General features: G+C 49.8%; 1 protein-coding gene across 1 annotated transcript in view; it reads left to right on the top strand.

The window, feature by feature from the left end:
• Positions 1 to 900: 900 nt before the first annotated feature.
• Positions 901 to 17468, top strand: part of LOC311116867 (phosphate-regulating neutral endopeptidase PHEX-like) — a gene marked incomplete at both ends in the record, with an annotated part of 64657 nt that continues 48089 nt past the window's right edge. The window contains 5 exons of the mRNA XM_084191895.1: positions 901 to 1012; positions 2445 to 2501; positions 2579 to 2740; positions 2829 to 2912; positions 3681 to 3907. Coding sequence (XP_084048021.1) covers positions 901 to 1012; positions 2445 to 2501; positions 2579 to 2740; positions 2829 to 2912; positions 3681 to 3907 — 642 coding nt within the window. The remainder of the gene's footprint in view (positions 1013 to 2444; positions 2502 to 2578; positions 2741 to 2828; positions 2913 to 3680; positions 3908 to 17468) is intronic.

Here is a 17468-nt window from a genome sequence, read left to right as displayed (position 1 = left end):
AGGGAGGGAGGAGACGGAGGGAGGGAGAGGCCACTGGAGAGGGAGGAGACGGAGGGAGGGGGAGGCCGCTGGAGAGGGAGGAGACGGAGGGAGGGGCAGGCCGCTGGAGAGGGAGGAGACGGAGGGAGGGGCAGGCCGCTGGAGAGGGAGGAGACGGAGGGAGGGGCAGGCCGCTGGAGAGGGAGGAGACGGAGGGAGGGGGAGGCCGCTGGAGAGGGAGGAGACGGAGGGAGGGGGAGGAGACGGAGGGAGGGGGAGGCCACTGGAGAGGGAGGAGACGGAGGGAGGGGCAGGCCGCTGGAGAGGGAGGAGACGGAGGGAGGGGCAGGCCGCTGGAGAGGGAGGAGACGGAGGGAGGGGCAGGCCGCTGGAGAGGGAGGAGACGGAGGGAGGGGCAGGCGGCTGGAGAGGGAGGAGACGGAGGGAGGGGCAGGCCACTGGAGAGGGAGGAGACGGAGGGAGGGGCAGGCCGCTGGAGAGGGAGGAGACGGAGGGAGGGGCAGGTCACTGGAGAGGGAGGAGACGGAGGGAGGGGCAGGCCGCTGGAGAGGGAGAGTCAGACAGAATTAGGTTGAACCACAGTTTGGAGAGGGTTAGGGTTAGAGAGAGATACAGAGAGAGAGAGAGAGAGAGTTAGGGTTAGAGAGAGATACGGAGAGAGACACAGAGACAGACACAGAGAGAGATAGATACGGAGACCGACACAGTGAGAGAGAGATACAGAGACCGACACAGTGAGAAATAGATACGGAGACAGACACAGTGAGAGAGAGATACGGAGTCCAACACACTGAGAGAGAGATACGGAGACCAACACAGAGAGAGAGGGAGGGAGTGAGATAGATTTGGAGACGGAGAAAGAGGTGGTTGAAAGTGAGGTAGTGTGTTTTGATTGGAGATATGGAGCGTCTAGGTGTGTGTGTTTCTAAACCAGGAACCAGTGGTCTCCTAAAGGCTGCACTGGCTGTATGTGTGTGTCTCTGCATCGCTCTTCTGCTTGCTGTCATACTGGGTGAGTAGACACTACTATTTTAGACACAGATAGAGTTACACTAACACCTCTTTCCCTGAGTGAGTTTAGTCTTGAAAAACCTGGTGTTACAGTAGCTGGAGTGGTTGAGGGAGGTGGGGGTGTGGAGGTGGGTGTGGGTGGGGGTGGGTGTGTGTGGGTGGGTGTGGGGGTGGGTGTGGAGGTGGGTGGGTGTGGGTGTGGGGGTGGGGTAGAAGTGGTAACTATTATTTTCTTGTTATTGTATGAAGCCAACATTTTTGTGGTGAAATGATGTCGGTTTAATTATATATGTTTCTGTACAGTATGCACACTCACACACACTTACACACACTCCTGTCTCTGGTCATGCAAGTGAATAGACAATGGCTTATTTGATTTACTTTGGTTATTTTTAAGGTGTGTATGTGTGTATATGTGTGTGTGTGTGTGTGTGTGTGTGTGTTTGTGTGTGTGTGTGTGTGTTTGTGTGTGTGTGTGTGTGTGTGTGTGTGTGTGTGTGCAAGCTATTTGCCATATGTGTTATTAAAATGGGGTCAGCTTTCTCCATGACACTGGAACCCTGAGCATCTGATGGCTGTGTGTATGTCTGAGGGGGTAGGAAGGGGTAGAGGGGGTGGGGGGGTCAGAGGGGGTGGGGGGGTCAGAGGGGGTGGGGGGTCAGAGGGGGTAGGGGGGTGGGGGGTCTGAGGGGGTAGGGGGGGTCAGAGGGGGTAGGGGGGGTCAGAGGGGGTAGGGGGGTCAGAGGGGGTGGGGGGTCAGAGGGGGTAGGGGGGTCTGAGGGGGTGGGGGGTCAGAGGGGGTAGGGGGGTCAGAGGGGGTGGGGGGTCAGAGGGGGTAGGGGGGTCTGAGGGGGTGGGGGGTCAGAGGGGGTAGGGGGGTGGGGGGTCTGAGGGGGTGGGGGGGTCAGAGGGGGTAGGGGTGGTCTGAGGGGGTGGGGGGTCAGAGGGGGTAGGGGGGTGGGGGGTCTGAGGGGGTGGGGGGGTCTGAGGGGGTGGGGGGTCAGAGGGGGTAGGGGGGTGGGGGGTCAGAGGGGGTAGGGGGGGTCAGAGGGGGTAGGGGGGTGGGGGGTCAGAGGGGGTGGGGGGGTCAGAGGGGGTAGGGGGGGTCAGAGGGGGTAGGGGGTTGGGGGGTCAGAGGGGGTGGGGGGGTGGGGGGTCTGAGGGGGTGGGGGGTCAGAGGGGGTGGGGGGGTCAGAGGGGGTAGGGGGGTGGGGGGGTCAGAGGGGGTGGGGGGTCAGAGGGGGTGGGGGGGTGGGGGGTCAGAGGGGGTGGGGGGTCAGAGGGACACCGTACAGGGAGAGAGTGAGAGCGAGGTCAGGTGGTAGTTGGGTTGTTCGAGGACATATATTATGTGTTTATGATTGTGTGGGTTTTGGTGGGGAGGGGGATGTGTGTGTGGTGTAATCTTCATCAGGTCTCATCCTTTTCCTCAGTTTCCCAGAGAGGCAATCAGGATGTCTTCTGCTTAACTCCAGAATGTATTGAAGCAGGTAGGCCCCACCCACCTTACAGGAAATGGTTGCATGTAGAATGTCGCGATCAACATGTAATGTGTTTGTGTGTGTAGCTGGTTCTATCCTCGGTAAGATGGACCGGGCTGTGTCTCCCTGTGACGACTTCTATGGGTTCTCCTGTGGTGGCTGGCTGAGAGACAACCCTATTCCTGAAGACTCCTCTTCATATGGCATCTACCCCTGGTTACGCCAACACGTTGATATCACACTCAAAGGTGAGCACGAGAACATGATGAGCCCATACACACTCATACCCTGACTACACTCCCCCACCTCTAAATGTTGTCTGTATGTGAGTTGTAGAGTTGCTGGAGACTCCATCAGACTCAGATGAGATAGAAGCTGTCAGGAAGGCCAAGGTCTTCTACCGCTCCTGTATGGACGAAGGTAACCTACAACCACACACAGACACACACACACACACAGACACACACACACACACACAGACACACACACACACACACACACAGACACACACACACACACACACACAGACACACACACACACACACAGACACACAGACACACACACACACACACAGACACACACACACACAAATGAGAAAGCCGAGATGGGAGCTGAGGTTACATCAAAAACATCAAGTTCTATAGTGGTACAAAGTGTGTGTGTGTGTGTGTGTGTGTGTGTGTGTGTGTGTCTTTGTGGCTGTGTGTTTCTTTGTGGCTGTGTTTGTCTTTGTGTCTGTGTGTGTCTTTGTGTCTGTGTGTGTCTGTGTGTGTCTGTGTGTGTCTTTGTGTCTGTATGTGTCTGTGTGTGTCTGTGTGTGTCTGTGTGTGTCTTTGTGTCTGTATGTGTCTTTGTGTCTGTGTGTGTCTTTGTGTCTGTGTGTGTCTTTGTGTCTTTGTGTCTGTGTGTGTCTGTGTGTGTCTTTGTGTCTGTGTGTGTCTGTGTGTGTCTGTGTGTGTCTTTGTGTCTGTATGTGTCTTTGTGTCTGTGTGTGTCTTTGTGTCTTTGTGTCTGTGTGTGTCTGTGTGTGTCTTTGTGTCTGTATGTGTCTTTGTGTCTGTGTGTGTCTTTGTGTCTGTGTGTGTCTGTGTGTGTCTTTGTGTCTGTATGTGTCTTTGTGTCTCTGTGTGTCTTTGTGTCTGTGTGTGTCTGTGTGTGTCTTTGTGTCTGTCTGTGTCTGTGTGTAGCTATATTGGAGAAAGTGGACAGTGGTCCTCTGTTGAAGCTTTTACAGCAGCCTGAGTTCCACTGGCCCGTCCTGGGGGAGGGGCTTGAGGGGAAGTGGCTCTGGTCGCCAGGACGATGGGACCTGCTGCAGACATTGGCTCAGATTAGGAACCAACACAGCAAGAGTGTTCTGATTCGCTTATACATCGCCCCCGACGACAAGAACTCAACCAACTACATCATTAAGGTGGCCCCCTGACAGAATGTGTGTGTGTGTGTGTGTGTAAGTGTGTTCAGTTTGACTATATAAACCAAGATAGCTCCCAGGCTTCTGTAAACATAGATAGCATTAAAGTATTATCTTGAAGTTGGACCAGGCCTTGTAGTAACTTATCATTCTGTAGTTGGACCAGGCCTTGTAATAATTTATAATTCTGTAGTTGGACTAGGCCTTGTAGTAACTTATCATTCTGTAGTTGGACCAGGCCTTGCAATAACTTATCATTCTGTAGTTGGACCAGGCCTTGTAGTAACATATCATTCTGTAGTTGGACTAGGCCTTGTAGTAACTTATAATTCTGTAGTTGGACCAAGCATTGCAATAATTTATCATCCTGTAGTTGGACTAGGCCTTGCAATAACTTATCATTCTGTAGTTGGACCAGGCCTTTTAGTAACTTATCATTCTGTAGTTGGACCAAGCATTGCAATAACTTATCATTCTGTAGTTGGATTAGGCCTTGTAGTAATTTATCATTCTGTAGTTGGATTAGGCCTTGTAGTAACTTATCATTCTGTAGTTGGACCGGGCCTTGTAGTAACTTATCATTCTGTAGTTGGACCAGGCCTTGCAATAACTTATCATTCTGTAGTTGGACTAGGCCATGTAGTAACTTATCATTCTGTAGTTGGACCAGGCCTTGTAATAATTGATTATTATGAAGTTGGGCCAGGCCTTGTAATAATTGATTATTATAAAGTTGGGCCAGGCCTTGTAATAATTGATTATTATAAAGTTGTGCCAGGCCTTATAATAATTGATCATTATAAAGTTGGGCCAGGCCTTGTAATAACACATCATTCTGTCTCTGTATGTCACGGATTCTGCCGAGGCTGCTCCTCCTCCTTGCTCGGGCAGGCTTCGGCGTTCGTCGTCCCCGGAGTACTAGCTACTGCCGATCGATGTTTCGGTGTTTGTCTTGTTTTGTCTTGAGTAGTACACCTGTTGTCTATTATGTTTGATTGTTTAGCCTATAATTTCCCTTGTCTCACGTTTGGTATTTGTGTGTTATTGTTTGTATGTCTAGTCGATGTTCGGCCTTGCTATTTTTCCATATTACGTATATGGTGTTTTTCCCTCCAGTTGTGGAGGCGTTTGTTTTGTACTTTACATTTAGTAAAGTAGTCTACCTGATTCTCTGTGTCCTGCGTCTGACTTCACTCGCCGCGTACACATCACCTTCTGACAGAATAACACACCACCATGGAGTCAGCAGGATCAGCGGTACCGACGGAGTCTCTAGAGGAGCGCGTCAGCAGCCAAGACGCCATGATCCAAAGACTCGGCACCGCCATGCAGGATGTAATGGACACTTTGAGCCGATGGGAAAGAGGAGGTTTGCCCACACCTCCTCCAACAATACCACCACCATCGGCCAGACCCATCGTTCCATCTCCGGAGTCCAGTGGGATTCCCGAGGGCTTATGATGGCACCGCGGCCGGGTGTCAGGGTTTCATGCTCCAAGTAGAACTCTACCTGGCAACCATTCACCCGGCGCCCTCGGGATACGAGAGCGTTTCCGCCCTCATCTCCTGTCTTTCCGGCAAGGCATTGGAGTGGGCCAATGCCGAATGGAGGGGAATAGACGCCGCCACCGTCAGTTATGCAGAGTTCTCCCACCGCTTCAGGGTGGTATTCGATCATCCCCCAGAGGGGAAAGCGGCGGGGGAGCGTCTGTTCCACCTCAGACAGGGGAAGAGGAGCGCGCAGGATTTCGCACTGGATTTCCGGACTCTGGCGGCCAATGCGGGATGGAATGAGAGGGCCCTCATCGACCACTATAGGTGCAGCCTACGGGAGGATGTTCGCCGAGAGTTGGCCTGCAGGGACACCAACTTAAGCTTTGATCAGTTGGTGGACATGTCGATCCGTCTGGATAGCCTGCTGGCTACCCGCGGACGTCCGGAGCTGGGGCCGTCCATCTCATCCCCCAGCACCTCCGAGCCGAGCCCTATGGAGCTCGGGGGTGCTGGTGCTAGAGAGAGGAGGAGAGAGACCCGGAGAGAGGCCGTCCCCTGCACCAACTGTGGCCGTAGAGGACACACTGCGGTTCGGTGCTGGGGAGGGTCTCCTAGGGATCGAGGCAGTAGGCCATGCACTGATGAGTCATTCCAGGTGAGTAAGCGCCCAACTCACCCAGAGCTCTCTGTTGTCCACTTGTGTATCCAAGTTGAGTTTCCCCAGGTTTCATCTCACTCCCAGCATAAGGCGCTAGTCGATTCAGGCGCAGCTGGGAATTTTATCGATCGCTGTTTCTCGTATAAGTTAGGGATTCCCCTTATACCAGTTGATGTGCCCTTCCCCATCCATGCCCTAGACAGCCGCCCTTTGGGGTCGGGATTGATCAGGGAGGTCACGGCGCCACTTAAGATGAAGACGCATGGGGGTCATGAGGAAATTATACAGTTGTATTTGATCGACTCTCCTGCGTTTCCCGTGGTGTTGGGGCTTCCTTGGTTAATATCTCATGACCCCAACATTTTGTGGCAACAGAGGGCTCTCAGGGAGTGGTCTGATCAGTGTGTCGGGCGGTGTATAGGTGTTTCCGTAGGGGCGACAACGGTGGAAAGTCCGAACCAAGTGCACATTCCTCCTGAGTATAATGATTTGGCACTCGTCTTCAGTAAGAAGAGGGCGACTCAATTACCACCTCATAGACAGGGGGATTGTGCGATAGACCTCCAGGCAGGTGCTGCACTTCCACGTAGTCATGTGTATCCTCTGTCTCAGGAGGAGAAGGCGGCTATGGAGACATACATCGCCAAATCTCTGGGACAGGGATACATACGGCCCTCCACTTCTCCTGCGTCCTTGAGTTTATTTTTTGTGAAGAAGAAAGATGGAGGTTTGCGCTCGTGTATTGATTACCGTAGTCTCAATCAGATTACTATTAAATACAGTTATCCTCTCCCTCTGATTGCGAGTATGACGGAGTCATTACACGGAGCGCGATTCTTCACAAAATTGGATCTCAAGAGCGCTTACAACCTGCTGCGCATTAGGGAAGGAGATGAATGGAAAACAGCATTTAGTACCACCTCGGGTCACTATGAGTATCTCATCATGCCATACGGGTTAATAAATGCTCCTTCAGTCTTCCAATCATTTGTCGACAAGATTTTCCGGGATTTGCATGGACAGGGTGTAGTGGTGTATATTGACGACATTCTAATATACTCTGCTACACGAGCCGAGAATGTGGCCCTGGTGTTTCGGGTGTTGGGTAGGCTGTTGGAGCATGACTTGTATGTGAAGGCGGAGAAATGCCTGTTTTTCCAGGAGTCCATCTCCTTCCTGGGACATCGGTTGTCCGCGTCAGGGGTGGAGATGGAGATTGACCGCGTTTCAGCCGTGCGTAATTGGCAGACAACTACCACGGTTAAGGAGGTGCAGCGGTTTTTGGGTTTTGCCAATTACTACCGGAGGTTTATCCGGGGTTTTGGACAGGTAGCAGCTCCCATCACCTCCCTGCTAAAGGGGGGCCCGGTGCGTTTGCAGTGGTCGGCTGAGGCGGACAGGGCGTTTAGACATCTGAAGGACCTGTTCACCTCTGTTCCGGTGCTGGCACATCCGGACCCCTCTTTGGCGTTCCAAGTGGAGGTGGACGCGTCAGAGGCGGGGATTGGGGCTGTACTGTCTCAACGCTCGGGCACGCCTCCTAAACTCCGTCCCTGTGCCTTTTATTCTAAGAAGCTCAGCCCGGCGGAACGTAATTATGACATGGCTAAACACCCTTTTCTCATTCTGACTGACCATCGTAACCTGGAGTACATCCGGGCAGCTAGGAGACTGAACCCTCGTCAGGCTAGGTGGGCCATGTTTCTGGCCCGGTTTGTCTTTAAGCTCACGTATATACCAGGGTCACAGAACGTTAAGGCAGACATTTACATTACATTTACATTTTAGTCATTTAGCAGACGCTCTTATCCAGAGCGACTTACAGTTAGTGAGTGCATACATTATTATTATTTTTATTTTTTCATACTGGCCCCCTGTGGGAATCGAACCCACAACCCTGGCATTGCAAACGCCATGCTCTACCAACTGAGCAGACGCTCTGTCCCGGCGATATGACACAGAGGAGAGGTCCATTGAGCCCACTCCCATACTTCCGGAGTCTTGTCTGGTGGCACCGGTGGTGTGGGAGGTCGATGCGGAGATCGAGCGGGCGTTACGTACCGACCCTACTCCTCCAGAGTGTCCGGAGGGGCGGAAGTACGTGCCGCTCGAGATCCGTGATCGACTGATTTATTGGGCTCACATGTCACCCTCCTCTGGTCATCCTGGTATTGGCCGGACAGTGCACTGCCTTAGTGAGAAGTACTGGTGGCCAACCTTGGACGTGAGGGTTTATGTCTCCTCCTGCTCGGTGTGCGCTCAGTGTAAGGCACCTAGACACCTGCCCAGGGGGAAGTTACAACCCCTACCCGTTCCACAACGGCCGTGGTCTCACCTATCGGTAGACTTTGTCACGGACCTTCCCCCCTCCCAGGGGAATACCACAATTTTGGTCGTTGTGGATCGGTTTTCTAAGGCCTGCCGTCTCATTCCAATGCCAGGTCTCCCTACTGCCCTACAAACTGCTGAGGCCCTGTTTACACACGTCTTCCGGCACTACGGGGTACCTGAGGATATAGTGTCTGATCGGGGTCCCCAGTTCACCTCTAGAGTGTGGAGGGCGTTTATGGAACGCTTGGGGGTCTCGATTAGCCTTACCTCGGGTTTCCACCCTGAGAGTAATGGGCAGGTGGAGAGAGTAAACCAGGATGTGGGTAGGTTTCTGAGGTCCTATTGCCAGGACCGGCAGGAGGAGTGGTTGGGGTATATCCCCTGGGCAGAGATTGCCCAGAACTCACTTCGCCACTCCTCCACTAATCTGACTCCTTTTCAGTGTGTGTTGGGGTATCAGCCGGTTCTGGCACCCTGGCATCAGAGCCAGATCGAGGCTCCTGCGGTGGATGAATGGTTTCCCCCGAGCGCCGTAGGCATAAGGCGAGCTCCGATCACCACCGCAGTGAGGGTCCAGTTTATGCACCTGGAGATCGAGTCTGGCTCTCGACTCGAAACCTGCCCCTTCGCCTGCCCTGCCGGAAGATGGGTCGGCTGTTTGTGGGGCCATTTAAAGTCCTGAGGAGATTGAACGAGGTATGTTACAGGTTACCACTGCCCAATGATTACCGCATTAACCCCTCGTTCCATGTGTCTCTCCTCAGGCCGGTGGTAGCTGGTCCACTCCAGGAGAATGAGATACGAGAGGCTCCTCCGCCCCCACTGGACATCGAGGGGGCTCCGGCGTACTCAGTCCGGTCCATCGTGGATTCGAGACGTCGGATGGGGGGTCTGCAGTATCTTTTGGAGTGGGAGGGGTACGGTCCAGAGGAACGGTGCTGGGTGCCTAGGAGGGACATCTTAGATCCCTCCCTCTTGACGGAGTTCCACCGGAGTCATCCCACTCGCCCTGCTCCGCGTCCTCCTGGCCGTCCCCGAGGCCGGGGTCGGCGCACGGCTGGAGCCGCGCGTCAAGGGGGGGGGTACTGTCACGGATTCTGCCGAGGCTGCTCCTCCTCCTTGCTCAGGCAGGCTTCGGCGTTCGTCGTCCCCGGAGTACTAGCTACTGCCGATCGATGTTTCGGTGTTTGTCTTGTTTTGTCTTGAGTAGTACACCTGTTGTCTATTATGTTTGATTGTTTAGCCTATAATTTCCCTTGTCTCACGTTTGGTATTTGTGTGTTATTGTTTGTATGTCTAGTCGATGTTCGGCCTTGCTATTTTTCCATATTACGTATATGGTGTTTTTCCCTCCAGTTGTGGAGGCGTTTGTTTTGTACTTTACATTTAGTAAAGTAGTCTACCTGAATGTCACGGTTTCGGCCGAGGCTGCTCCTCCTCCTTGCTCGGGCAGGCTTCGGCGGTCGTCGTCCCCGGAGTACTAGCTGCCACCGTTGTATGTTATCGATGTTTGTTTGGTTTTGTCTTCTTTGTACACCTGTTTCCTTTTAGTGTTAATTATGTCTCCTATAAGTTTCCCGTTTTGTTAGTCGTGTGTTGTGTGTAATTGTTCCGCCTGTCTTTTTGGTGCTGCTCGTTTTTGCATTTTGTATGTTCTGGTTAGTCGCACTGTGTTTCGTGCGCTATCGCATTTGAGTATTTTTACGCACTGCTGCGTAATAGTTCGCCTCCTGTTTAGTTGAGGCCAGTGTTTATTATTTTTTCGTTCAGTAAAGTCGGTTGGACGAAGCTTCTGTGTCCTGCGTTTGACTCCTACACCACATCCACCTCAGCAATTTCTGACAGAATTACACACCATCTAATGGAGTCAGCAGGAGCAGCAGCGCCCGAGTCTTTGGAGGAGTGCGTCCGCGGCCAGGACGATAGGATCCTACAACTCGGGACCGCCCTGCAGGACGTAATTAATACTCTGCACCGATGGGAGACCAGAGGGGTACCCACACCTCCACCTACCTTACCACCACCATCGGTCAGTCCTCCCATCCAAGCTCCGGAATCCAGTGGGATTCGGCTCTCGCTCCCGAGGGCGTATGACGGCACCGCTGCCGTGTTCGACCATCCACCTGAGGGGAAAGCGGCGGGGGAGCGTCTATTCTACCTCCGACAGGGGAAGAGGAGCTCACAGGAGTTCGCTCTGGAATTCCGGACTCTAGCGGCTGATGCAGGGTGGAATGAGCGGGCCCTCATCGATCACTATCGATGCAGTCTACGGGAGGACGTCCGCCGAGAGCTGGCCTGCAGGGACACCAACCTCTTGTTCGACCAGTTGGTGGACATGTCCATCCGTCTCGACACCCTGCTGGCCACCCGCGGACGCTCCGAGTGGGGGCCGTCCATTCCATCCTCCAGCACCTCCGAGCCGAGCCCTATGGAGCTCGGGGGTGCTGGCGCTAGAGAGAGGAGGAGAAGGAGCCCGAGGGGGGCCGTCCCCTGCACCAACTGTGGCCGTGGAGGGCACACTGCGGCTAGGTGCTGGGGAGGGTCTCCAGGGGGACGGGACAACAGGCCACGCACTGGGGAGCCCTTCCAGGTGAGTAGGCGCCCCACTTACCCAGAGCTCTCTGTTGTGCACTTATGTATACCTGTACGATTTCCACAGGTTGCACCTCTTTCCCAGCATAAGGCGCTAGTAGATTCAGGCGCAGCTGGGAATTTTGTTGATCGGAATTTTTGTGTAGAGTTAGGGATTCCCCTCCTTCCTGTTGATACTCCCTTCCCTGTCCATGCACTAGATAGCCGCCCGTTGGGATCGGGGGTTGATTAGGGAGGTCACAGCACCACTTAGGATGAGTACGCAGGGGGGTCATGAGGAAACTATTCAGTTATATCTGATCGACTCTCCTGCGTATCCAGTGGTGCTGGGGCTTCCCTGGTTGATTACCCATAATCCCTCCATTTCGTGGCAACAGAGGGCTCTTATGGAGTGGTCTGCCCAGTGTGTGGGGCGATGTCTAGGTGTTTCCGTGGGGGCGACCTCGGTGGAGAGTTCGAACCAAGTGCCCGCAATGCACATTCCCCCTGAGTATGAGGAAGTAGCACTCGTGTTAAGCAAGACGAGGGCGACGCGGTTGCCTCCTCATAGACAGGGGGATTGTGCGATAGACCTCCAGGCAGGAGCAGCGCTTCCGCGGAGCCATGTGTATCCTCTGTCTCAAGAAGAGAAGGGGGCTATGGAGACATACATTTCAGAGTCTTTGAGACAAGGATACATATGGCCCTCCACTTCCCCTGCGTCCTCGAGCTTCTTTTTTGTGAAGAAGAAGGATGGAGGGTTGCGCCCGTGTATTGATTACCGTAGTCTCAATCAGATCACTGTGAAATACAGTTATCCACTCCCTCTGATTGCGACTATGACGGAATCATTACACGGAGAGCGTTTCTTCACAAAACTGGATCTCAGGAGCGCCTACAACTTGGTGCGCATTAGGGAGGGCGATGATTGGAAGACAGCATTTAGTACCACCTCGGGTCATTACGAGTATCTCGTCATGCCATACGGGTTGATGAATGCTCCTTCAGTCTTCCAATCCTTTGTGGACGAGATCTTCCGGGACATGCAGGGGCAAGGTGTGGTTGTGTACATTGACGACATTCTAGTGTACACTTCTACCCGAGCCGAGCATGTAGCTCTGGTGCGCCGAGTGTTGAGGAGGCTGTTGGAGCACGACTTGTATGTCAAGGCAGAGAAATGTCTGTTTTTCCAGGAGTCTATCTCCTTTTTGGGTTATCAGTTGTCCGCGTCAGGGGTGAAGATGGAGGTTGACCGTGCATAATTGGCACACCCCAACCACGGTTAAAGAGGTGCAGCAGTTCTTGGGTTTTGCAAATTACTACCGGAGGTTTATCCGGGGTTTTGGACAGGTGGCAGCTCCCATAACGTCTCTTCTGAAGGGTGGTCCGGCGCGCTTGCAGTGGTCTGCTGAGGCGGACAGGGCATTTGGGAGACTGAAGGACCTGTTTACTTCGGCTCCGGTGCTGGCGCATCCGGACCCCGCTTTACCATTTCAGGTAGAGGTGGACGCGTCAGAGGCTGATTAGCTGTTCAGGAGTCTTATGGCTTGGGTGTAGAAGCTGTTAAGAAGCCTTTTGAACCTAGACTTGGCGTTCCGGTACCGCTTGCCGTGCGGTAGCAGAGAGAACAGTCTATGACTAGGGTGGCTGGAGTCTTTGACAATTTTTAGGGCCTTCCTCTGACACCACCTGGTATAGAGGTCCTGGATGGCAGGAAGCTGACACCACCTGGTATAGAGGTCCAACTGCAGGAAGCAGTTGCCATACCAGGCGGTGATGCAACCAGTCAGGATGCTCTCGATGGTGCAGCTGTATAACTTTTTGACGATCTGAGGACCCATGCCAAATCTTTTCAGTCTCCTGAGGGGGAATAGGCTTTGTAGTGCCCTCTTCACGACTGTCTTGGTGTGTTTGGACCATGATAGTTTGTTGGTGATGTAGACACCAAGGAACTTGAAGCTCTCAACCTGCTCCACTACAGCCCCGTCGATGAGAATGGGGGCGTGCTCAGTCCTCTTTTTTTTTCCTGTAGTCCAGAATCATCTCCTTTGTCTTGATCACATTGAGGGAGAGGTTGTTATCCTGGCACCACAAGGCCAGGTCTCTGACCTCCTCTCTATAGGCTGTCTCATTGTTGTCGGTGATCAGGCCTACCATTGTTGTGTCATCAACAAACTGGCCATGCAGTCATGGGTGAACAGGGAGTACAGGAGGGGACTGAGCATGCACCTCTGAGGGGCCCCTGTGTTGAGGATCAGCGTGGCAGATGTGTTGTTACCTAACCTTACCACCTGGGGGCGGCCCGTCAAGAAGTCCAGGATCTAGTTGCAGAGGGAGGTGTTTAGTCCCAGGGTCCTTAGCTTAGTGATGAGCGTTGAGGGCACTATGGTGTTGAATGCTGAGATGTAGTCAATGAATAGCATTCTCACGTAGGTGTTCCTCTTGTCCAGGTGGGAAAGGGCAGTGTGGAGTGCAATAGAGATTGACAAATTGGAGTGTGTCAAGTGTTTCTGGGATAATGGTGTTGATGTGAGCCATGACCAGCCTTTCAAAGCACTTCATGGCTACAGACGTGAGTGCTACGGGTCGGTAGTCATTTAGGCAGGTTATCTTAGTGTTCTTGGGCACAGGGACTATGGTGGTCTGCTTGAAACATGTTGGTATTACGGACTCAGTCAGGGACATGTTGAAAATGTCAGTGAAGACACTTGCCAGTTGGTCAGCGCATGCTTGGAGTACACATCCTGGTATTCCGTCTGGCCTTGCGAATGTTGACCTGCTTAAAAGTCTTACTCACATCGGCTACGGAGAGCGTGATCACATAGTCATCCGGAACAGCTGGTGCTCTCATGCATGCTTCCGTGTTGCTTGCCTCACAGCGAGCATAGAAGTGATTGAGCTCGTCTGGTAGGCTTGTGTCACTGGGCAGTTCGCGGCTGTGCTGCCCTTTGTAGTCTCTAGTAGTTTTCAAGCCCTCCCACATCCGACGAGCATCGGAGCCAATGTAGTACGATTCAATCTTAGTCCTCTATTGACTCTTTGCCTGTTTGATGGTTCGTCGGAGGGCATATCGGCATTTCTTATAAGCGTCCGGGTTAGAGTCCCGCTCCTTGATAGTAATAGTAGTAATATGCCACTTAGCAGACGCTTTTATCCAAAGCGACTTACAGTCATGCGTGCATACATTTTTTTTTTATATGTATGGGTGGTCCCGGGGATCGAACCCACTACCCTGGCGTTACAAGCGCCGTGCTCTACCAGCTGAGCTACAGAGGACCACCAGAGGACCACCATAGCGGCAGCTCTACCCTTTAGCTCAGTGCGGATGTTGCCTGTAGTCCATGGCTTTTGGTTGGGGTATGTATGTACGGTCACTGTGGGGATGACGTCATCAATGCACTTATTGATGAAGCCAGTGACTGATGTGGTGTACTCCTCAATGCTATCGGAACAATCCCAGAATATATTCCAGTCTGTGCTAGCAAAACAGTCCTGTAGCTTAGCATCTGCGTCATCTGACCACTTCCTTATTAACCAAGTCACTGGTGCTTCTTGCTTTAGTTTTTGCTTATAAGCAGGAATCAGGAGGATAGAGTTATGGTCAGATTTGCCAAATGGACCAGGCCTTGTAATACCTTATCATTCTGTAGTTAGACCAGGCCTTGTAATAACTTATCATTCTGTAGTTAGACCAGGCCTTGTAATAACTTATCATTCTGTAGTTAGACCAGGCCTTGTAATAACATATTATTTTATAGTTGGACCAGGCCTTGTAATAACTTATCATTCTGTAGTTAGACCAGGCCTTGTAATAACATATCATTCTGTAGTTAGACCAGGCCTTGTAATAACATATTATTTTATAGTTGGACCAGGCCTTGTAATAACATATTATTTTATAGTTGGACCAGGCCTTGTAATAACTTATCATTCTGTAGTTGGACCAGGCCTTGTAATAACTTATCATTATTTCTCTGTAGTTGGACAAAGCCTTGTAATAACTTATCATTCAGTCTCTGTATTTGGACCAGGCATTGTAGTAACTTATAAATCTATAGTGGGACCTTGTGATAACGCATCATTCTTCAGTTGGACCAGGCCTTGTGATAACGCATCATTCTTCAGTTGGACCAGGCCTTGTGATAACGCATCATTCTTCAGTTGGACCAGGCCTTGTGATAACTCATCATTCTTCAGTTGGACCAGGCCTTGTGATAACGCATCATTCTTCAGTTGGACCAGGCCTTGTGATAACGCATCATTCTTCAGTTGGACCAGGCCTTGTGATAACGCATCATTCTTCAGTTGGACCAGGCCTTGTGATAACGCATCATTTTTCAGTTGGACCAGGCCTTGTAATAACGCATCATTCTTCAGTTGGACCAGGCCTTTTTCTTTATTTTGATTTTTTAACAACTTTTCCACCAACCCCACAACCCCTATAATATAATACATATACATATATATACACATCCTTTTCTAAAATATATTTTCCTTCATTACTTTCCAAACCCACCACCCCTCCCATAATTGGAGTAAACTAGTGAACAACAACACTTAGGCTTCTACTTCCAGCTTATACATACTATATACATTTTATGGACACAATCTATTTGACAATAGTTATATTTGTCTTTTGTTTGTTTTTAGTCCTGTCCGTCCTCTACCTTCAACCTCTCCCATCTATTTCTGATGTCCATCCAGTTTGATTTCTATTTGCCATATATTTTAACTGTGCTGTTTCACAAAAGTTCTCAACCTATATACATTTTACAGACAAACTATATTTTACATTAGTTATCTTGTTGTTATAAGTCCCACAAGTTCTTTATTTATCCCAATTTTCTTTATCCAATTTTGGTGTTTAATGCAGGGCCATCAGGCAAGTCTCTTACTTTCTCCCCCTTCCACTTGCCTCTTCCATTTTTTGCGGTAATGTTGCAATTAGTTGGTTGTAACTTTGGGTAGAGAAGACATTTCCATATATTTTTGTTGGCTGCATGTGTGACAACTCCACCTGTCCTATTTATGATATCATTTACAAAGAATATGTTTTTTAAAATATATATATTTAAATCAATTAGTATATTTGAGTTTAAATAATTATAGTATTATTTGTTCTTTCTTTTCTGTTGGATTAAACTAAAATTGCAACCAACTTTCTATGGCTTGTTTTAAAAATAGCAATATTTTGGAGATTATTAAATTTTCAAATAACCGAAAGTGAGAGGTTGTAATCTGAATAAAGGGAAAAATGCCATTCTTGAACATGGAGTGAGACATTCTTACTAATTTGCAAGAGAACCAGTTTTGATTTAAGTATAACTTTTGTTTGACTGACGCCTTTAGTGAGAGGTGTAATGCTTTAATAGGTGTAATGCTTTAATAATAAATATTATTATATTTAAACATTTCTGCACTCCAAATTCATATTCATTATATAAATAGGCTTTTAATTTTGTCTGGTTTGCCATTCCAAATAAAATTGAATATTTTTTGCTCATTTAATTAAAAATAACAGGTCGCTAGGTGTAGGCAAGGCCATAAGCAAATAGGTAAACTGGGATATGACTAAAGAGTTAATCAGTGGGATTTTTCCACAAATAGACAAGTATTGAGCTTTCCATGGTAGCAAGATCTTATCTATTTTTGCTAACTTTCTATTAACATTTATAGGAGTGAGATCCTTTCTTTCTTTCGGGAAATACATACCGAGTATGTCCACATCACTGTCAGACCATTTTATTGGTAAACTAAACGGTAATGGAAAAGTTGTATTTTTTATTGATCCAATACGTAAGATAGTAAACTTATCATAATTTGGTTGTAATCCAGAAAGGTTAGAAAAAGTATCTAGATCCTCTATGAGGCTGTGGAGGGATCCACATTGTGAATTTAAAAGAAAACATGAATCATCAGCGTACAATGATACTTTTGTTTTTAAGCCCTGGATTTCTAACCACTTGATATTATTGTTGGATCTGATTTTAACAGCTAACATTTAGATGTCAATAATAAATAGATATGCTGATAGTGGACAACCTTGGTTTACTCCTCTTGACAGTTTAAAACTTTCTGAGAAGTAGCCATTATTTACTATTTTACACCTAGGGTTACTATACATGACTTTAACCCATTTTATAAGAGATTCTCCAAAATTGAAATAATCCAGGCATTTATATATAAACTCCAGTCATACTTTATCTAAAGCCTTTTCAAAGTCAGCTATGAATAGCAGGCCTGGTTTCCCAGATTTGTCCTAGTGTTCTATTGTTTCCAGTACTTGTCTTATATTATCTCCAATGTATCGTCCATGTAAAAATCTGTCTGATTAGGATGAATAATGTCCAACAATACCTTTTTAATTCTATGCTCTATACATTTTGCTAGAATTTTTGCATCACAACACTGTAGTGTAAGAGGCCTCCAATTTTTTTAACAGACTGGATCTTTTTATTTACCACTTGTATCCTGTTTCAGTAATAATGAAATCAGACCTTCTTGTTG

Source organism: Coregonus lavaretus, assembly GCF_964263955.1.
Source record: "Coregonus lavaretus genome assembly, contig: HAP1_SCAFFOLD_190, whole genome shotgun sequence".
Taxonomy (NCBI): Eukaryota; Metazoa; Chordata; class Actinopteri; order Salmoniformes; family Salmonidae; genus Coregonus; species Coregonus lavaretus.
The sequence above is the reverse complement of the archived record's forward strand: the minus strand, read 5'-3'. Positions and strand labels throughout refer to the sequence as shown.